This window comes from Archocentrus centrarchus, chromosome 21 (assembly GCF_007364275.1).
Source record: "Archocentrus centrarchus isolate MPI-CPG fArcCen1 chromosome 21, fArcCen1, whole genome shotgun sequence".
In the NCBI taxonomy this organism is placed as follows: Eukaryota; Metazoa; Chordata; class Actinopteri; order Cichliformes; family Cichlidae; genus Archocentrus; species Archocentrus centrarchus.
Window position 1 is genome coordinate 6,397,243 of NC_044366.1, and position 6,896 is coordinate 6,404,138.

At 39.7% G+C, this 6,896-nt stretch overlaps 1 protein-coding gene across 1 annotated transcript in view; it reads left to right on the forward strand.

Moving 5' to 3' along the window:
• The window catches only part of obsl1b (obscurin like cytoskeletal adaptor 1b), a 36,357-nt gene extending 34,231 nt beyond the window's left edge, over window positions 1-2,126 (forward strand). Inside the window, exon 22 of the mRNA XM_030757332.1 lies at window positions 384-2,126. Coding sequence (XP_030613192.1) covers window positions 384-398 — 15 coding nt within the window. The 3' untranslated portion in view covers window positions 399-2,126. The remainder of the gene's footprint in view (window positions 1-383) is intronic.
• The last annotated feature ends 4,770 nt before the right edge of the window (window positions 2,127-6,896 follow it).

Genomic DNA, 6,896 nt, shown 5'->3' on the forward strand with positions numbered 1-6,896 from the left:
TTTTAGATAAAACTGTGGATGAAGTGGTGCACACATGGTTGAGATGGTAAGCCAATACTTTGTGAATCATATCTTGTAAATAGTAATCTGAATCTCAACGGTAAGAGTACGAGTGGAAAGCTGAAACAGTCCAGTTCCAGTATAAAATGACTTCATGGGAACTCATTTAAACGTGAGAGGGGGGCCTTGATGACGGGGTTCTGGAGTTCACCTGTCATGACAGTATTTTTGGCGTATCAGGTGACACCATTTACTGAAAGGGGCCGCTTCTTTGAAAGAGGCTTTTGTGTATAACGGTTGGAGTTAAGTTAGGTTTAAATTTATGAGCCATCTGCAAGACTGTTTCGCTGGTCTTCAGACTCATTTTCTCCTCTGCTTCACAGGTGATCAGTGAGTGAAACCCCTGCTCTGCCATCACCTTGACGTGGATTAAATATTGTACTGATGGCACAGGTTGTCCCATTGAAATTGCTTATATATTTACATACAGTCTGTAAACGTGGCTCAAACAAGGCTGTGATGAATTGTCATGCAGTTTGTTTAATTGTCTCATAATTTTAACAAACATGATTTCTGTTACATAAAATTTGTTAGTGTGAGAGAACAGCTAAAACGGGGTTCTTTGTTGTTATATAAATTGCAGTTTCATTGTAAATACTGTCCCGTGTGAAAGTGGTTTGACTGTAACTGGGTTATGAAAGCTCAAGCTGAATGTGTATTTGTGCCAAATAAAATAAAATAAAATAAAAAATCTGATTAAAATACTATAAGAAAACATCTGTGGTTAGATCCTTTAAGCATCCTTATAGCGTTAAAGTAATGCACCAACAACAACTCTAAAGAAATGTAGAATAACAAAGCTGGCACAATGGCCAAATATAGAAAAATAAAGCAAAAACTAAAAATCTTTAATGCATCTGTATTCATATATATATCTATATATTATATCTGTTCTTGGTAGGCCTTTTCCAGTAGAAAACTACCACACTATGCATTGATGTTCAGTCCCCACATATTATTACAGTATGTTTTTGTGACTTAGTTTTACTTTTGCTTTAGAAAACAGAAATACCAAAACTAAGTATGACAGCAGACTGCATATGAAAGATGGATTTACTCAATATGATGTCACTCATTGGCAAAGGTGGCAAAAGTACCCACATTTATCACTTAGGTAGAAGTACTTGACTCAAGTAAAAGTGAAAATGTACAGGCTCAAATCTGAAAGTAAAAAGTAGCTCTTTGAAGGACATTTCTGTCAGCTATTGTGTACAAAGCTATCAGAACCTCATTAATATAATAATATTGAGGAAATAAGAACTCTATTTCAACTTAAATAATGCTTCAACATCTGTTATGTAGAATCTAAGCAGAGGAAGAAAAAAAATCAGGGAATTTAAAATATATATGCCGATAATGCCGAGCATTTTTGCCATCTCTTTTGAAAAAGGTCTGAAAAGTGAGGGGAGAGTCTGGCTGTGAATCTGAGGGTCACTGTCTGCTCATTGGCCAACGAGCACACTCTGTTTTACCTTCCATTCTGGCTATAATTTACTAAATTAACTTCCTGCTGTACTCAAAATTCCTTGAAACTATCACCTGAGCCCAAAAGGTGATCAGAAAAGTGCTGACTTAGGTCACAGAGCACTGTCATCACTTAGCCTTCTATACAACCATAACTTCTTCTGCAACCAGAGTCGCCGCCCCAGGCAGGCCATTAAAAATTCTTATCATACCCGAAAGCTGCATCCATCTTTTATATACAGTTTATGGGTATGACCAGTGTTGGTTTGTGTCAACTCAATAAATGTTTCCATCAGTGGTTCATTGTAAAGAACTGGGTTTTTTTTTGAGGTTTTCATGAAAACTTTGAATGAAGAACTTGTAGCAAAGGTCTTGTAATGTAAATAAATTGGGCCAAAAAGAAAGAAAGAAAAACACTTGATCACCTTGACTGATGAGCCGGGCATGCTTGATTTACTGAACTGCTTCGCCGAGTGAGTATTACGTTTGTCGAGTGGAGAATGATTGCCGTTTTCATATTCACATGTTCCATATTCCATTTTTCCTTTTGACTTGAGCTCTGTCATGTTGTGTTGAGCATGAGGTATGTAAAGTCAAGTACTGTAGTGAAATATGAACCTTTTCAATAAAACATGCTTTATTGATGGAAGGTATCTCTAGTTTTTTTCCCCTCCCTGTCTTGACTGTTATCAGCTGCAATTCGTGGAGCTATTTCATGTGAACCAGTTTCTTTACTTGAGTCAGTGTTAACACTCCCGCTGCATACCGTATAAATGTTAAATCATTAAACTAATTAGAAATACACTTATGCAATCACTCTGAAATCCACATACACAAATACAAAAATCAGGATTTGAGCAAGTTTCCCCCCCACATCAAACTGAATATACAGATCAATAAGGTCGTGCACGCCACATTCAAGTTTACCGACAGTAGGCACCAACGTGTACCTTCACATCAAACTTAATCGCAGACAACATAAAACATTACATTGTGTTAGCATGCTGTGGTGACCAACACAACTAATAACTCGGTAAAACAAAAATGACATTAAAACCAAAATCAATCACAATAAAATCCTGATATACTGTATTTACAAAAATAAGAAATGTTCTCACTCATTTCTGCAGTTCTAAGTATCTGTGTGTGTGTGTGTGTGTGTGTGTGTGTAACCTCCAATCAGTGTGGTGTGAATCTGTTTCTTAATGCTAATCCAGAGCTACACAGTGGGTGACAAATTAAAGGAAAAACCTAAATGCTTGACTCTGGTGGCTGTTATGCTACAGTAGGGCATCGCCCTGGCACAGTTTGGGTACACTTCCTCCCATTAAAGGGAAAAGTCTGAGGCCTTCTGCTGTTCTGAGGTATCACTTTTATAGAATAATAAAACATTTTTATCCTTATGTGAAATACTTGACACTGGTTTTTCCTTTGTCACCCATCTTCATATACAATACAATAGAGCCAGAGTAAGTTTTACAAGGCTTACAGGTTGTATTTGCCAAAAAAAAAATAAAAATAAAAAAAGGATTATGGTGTTTGTGCCTGGACAAGGCATAACCACAGACTGTATATAAAAGATGGATGAATCCACCATAACATCACCCACTGGTTTGTGAAGTCCCATGTTCAGCTGAGCATTTTTGCCATCTTAGTTTTCTGAAACCAGACAGGTGGGGTGGATCGGACTATGAAACCTGAGAAGACTGCACACTCATGGTAACAATCTGTCAATCTCAAGGCAGGCCCGCCTTAAAGCATAACCTGCTTTACCATCTTTCTGGAGACTAAAAGAGGCTGTAGGTTACAAAAGCTGTCATACAGAGTAAGACTGAAATTAGATGATGGATCCATGACCTCATCCAGGAAGTATTTACTCAAGGCTTGGATGAAGGGAGCCAAGTGTCATCTTCCCATAGATGTCTACAGGAATATTTGCTTTGGTTTTCAGACCTCGAAGATACATCCATCTGTTATATATAGTCTGTGTGCATAACATCTTCTAAAATGGTTTCCACATATTCTAGTAATGCTAAGATTTAGTAATCACATTATCAACATCTATAAAGTGAATAAGAACCTCACTGCTCAAAAAAATATGGGGAAAACTTTAAAATCACATCTGTTCTTGATGAATAAAATATCCATCCATCCATCTTCTTCTGCTTAACTGGGGCTGTAACACGGGGGCCTAAGCAGAGAAGCCCAAACCTCTCTCTCCCCAGCCACCTCCTTCAGATGAACCAAACCACCTCAACTAGCTCCTTTCACTATGGAGGAGTAGCAGCTCTACTCTGAGCCCCTCCTGAATGACTGCACTCCTCACCCCATCTCTAAGGGAGAGGCCAGCCACCCTTCAGAGGAAGGAGGAATAAAATATTCCAAGCTGAAAATCGTTACAGTCATACATTATGTAATTTGTTGAGACCAACTTGTGTAACAACAGTCAAGTGAAACCAAAATCAGCTCTGTGTGGGGTGGATTCAATACCCAACAAAAATCAGAGTTAAAAATGGAGATCACAGGCCGAGCCAACTGTATCACTCTACTCCTGGCGCTAATTCGCAGCGTCAGATGCAGCAGAGGTTCTCAGTTGGATTCATGTCTGGGGGAATATGAGCTCCAGTCAATGGTATCAGTGTCTTCGTTATTCAGGGACTACCTACGCACTCTGGATACGTGAGGCCGGGCAGTGTCCTTCACCAGGAGGAACCCTGGGCCCACTGCACCAGCACAAGGTTTGACTGTGTGTGTGAGGATTTCATCCTGGTACTTAACAGTCATCAGGGTACTTTTCCATAACACATGGAGGTCTGCATGACCCTCCAAGGAAATGCCTCTGCAGACCATCACCGATCCACTGCCAAACCAGTCATGCTGGATGATGTTTCAAGGTAACAACGTTCACCATGGCATCTCCACACTCTTTCACATCTGTCGCGTGTGCTCAGTGTGTACCTGCTCTGATCTGTGGAGAATAGGGTTTAATCCCGGGATCCGGGATTCCCGGGAAATGCGATCAGAACCATTTCCCGTTTCCCGGGAAACGTTAGACGGGAAACCGGGAAAAAAGTCGCGCGCGTCGATTTGACTTTCAGAAAGAAAAGAAAGCTTCAGAAAGTTAAATTTAAGGAAATATTGAGAGAAGGGTTCGTTTAAAAGCATTACTCTTCATTTCAGGCACGTTCAGCCTCCGTTTAAGGCTTCAGCCTTCATCTCAAGCGTTTTAATAGAGGTATTACACAGTTGTACTTTTTTCCTCTTTAATTTGTTGAAATCGTAGGCAATGTGTTTACCCTAAGGTATTTTGTATTATATAATTTTATATTATTATATATTGTTATATTGCATTATATAGCCTATAAAATATGCCTGCCCTGAACAATAAAGAAATATCTGTTTAACTTCGAGTGTTTCTTTTCCTCGTTTGCAGCCGCTTACTAACAATCATGAATTAGGATACGGGCCTAATGTGTGAAGAAATTATCATGAAATAGATTGCTTTAACATATTTCGCTTTTAAAATGGAGTTGAGTAAAATGTATATTTTTTAGGCTATAAGGATTGGCCAGTTTTTCAATAGACGATTCACAGCGAACCTACTTTAACCCTCAGACACGGTGTTATAAATTTGCTGTTGCCAGAATGGCAATGACCAAGTCGTGGTGCATTACTCAAGGCCCTGTGTTATGTCATATTATAGTGTAGTACGGTAGTTAACTTTTCAATGACTATTACAGCGTTCCACTGGTGGAGATATAGTGCAACAGATGTCGCCACGACAGCGTGGCTGAGCCTTTATCAATGCTGTGGAGATGAACCGTATTGTTTTGCACCAGCAGTTGTAAAATAGCTTGGTATAATTCCATGTACAATGGAGGAATATTCTAATTATATTTGTTAAGGGAGTGTTGAGGAACGATACAACACCGCATAGCTCGAGCACTCGAATGTCGAGATGTAGGTTTTATTGCGTTAATCAAGCCGACGTTGCCCCCTACTGGGCATAACAGGACATAGCTGGAAAGCTACCTCTACAATATCAGAATAGGTTAAGGCCGACACAGGCTACAGAAGGCCTAATTAAAATAAATAAATAAATAAACTTTTTCCCGGGATTCCCGGGAAATGGCTCGTCATTTCCCGGGATTTGATTCATGTCATTTTCGGGAAAAATATTAAACCCTAGTGGAGAACGGGGCACCAGTGGTTGACCTCCCAGTTCCAGTGTTCTCTGGCAAATGCCATTCAAGCTGCACAGTCCTGGTCTGTGAGCACGGGTCAGAGTCAGATTCTGACAGCTGGGTCAGAAACATAAACGAGTATCCTGTTGGAGGTCATTTTGTAGGGCTCTGGCAATGCTCCTCCTGTTCCTTCTTGCACAAAGTAGCAGATACCGGTCCTGTAGATGATGATGCCCTTCTACAGGCTCATCCACTTCTCCTTGTGTAAAGGACTATCTTCAGAAATCTCCTCCACACCCTTGAGACTGTGCTGGGAGACACTGCTAACCTGTTTGCAACGGCATCTAGGGATAAACCTCCCTGGAGAAGCTGGACTACCTGCGCAACATGAGCGAGCTGCAGGTACCGTCTCATGCTACCAGTAACGACAAGAACGCTAGGAAAAAAGCAAAACTAGAGAAAAATCAGTCAGGTGGGATAAGGACAGCGCAGTGGTCTGTGACCACCGCCTGCTGCACCATTCCCTTTTGGGGGGTTGTTTTGTTGTCATCTCTCCAGTGCACCTGTCGCCAATTTGATTTGCACCAAAGTGGTTTCTGTTTCCTGACCGCACAGACTGATTTCCCTGAAGATTAACTGATTTTGTTCTATACTGTGATGATGGCGTGTTCCCTTAATTTTCTTGAGCAATATATATTCACTGATAGCAGACTAATGGATATGGTCTTCTATTTAAATAAATAATAATAAAAAAGGTTTCTTTTAAATGTAAAGTTAAGTGCTACATTTTATGGTATATTCTGTCCAAAGCTTTCAAAAGACTTACAGTAAATACACAATTTTTGTAACATGTCAAGAATGTGCAACCCAAGATTAACTGATTATTTGTGTATTAGGTCAAAGTACAGTCTTCAGTGATGTGTTATTTGCTGTGTGAAAGCTTCGAGTGCTCTTGGAAATGCTGCACTGACATTAAAATGATTGATGGTGGTTAATTTGCACAACGGCTCTGAACAACTGTTCACACAATCTAGCTTTACAGCATACTTACAAAGGTCACTGCTGTCACAAAAAGACAACAACAACACACTAGCTGCACTGCAAAAGATATCAGAAGTCATTTAATCACATTTTAAGCGCAACTGGCATCACAAAAAAAAAAAAAAAAAAAAAAAAGCAAAGCAGATC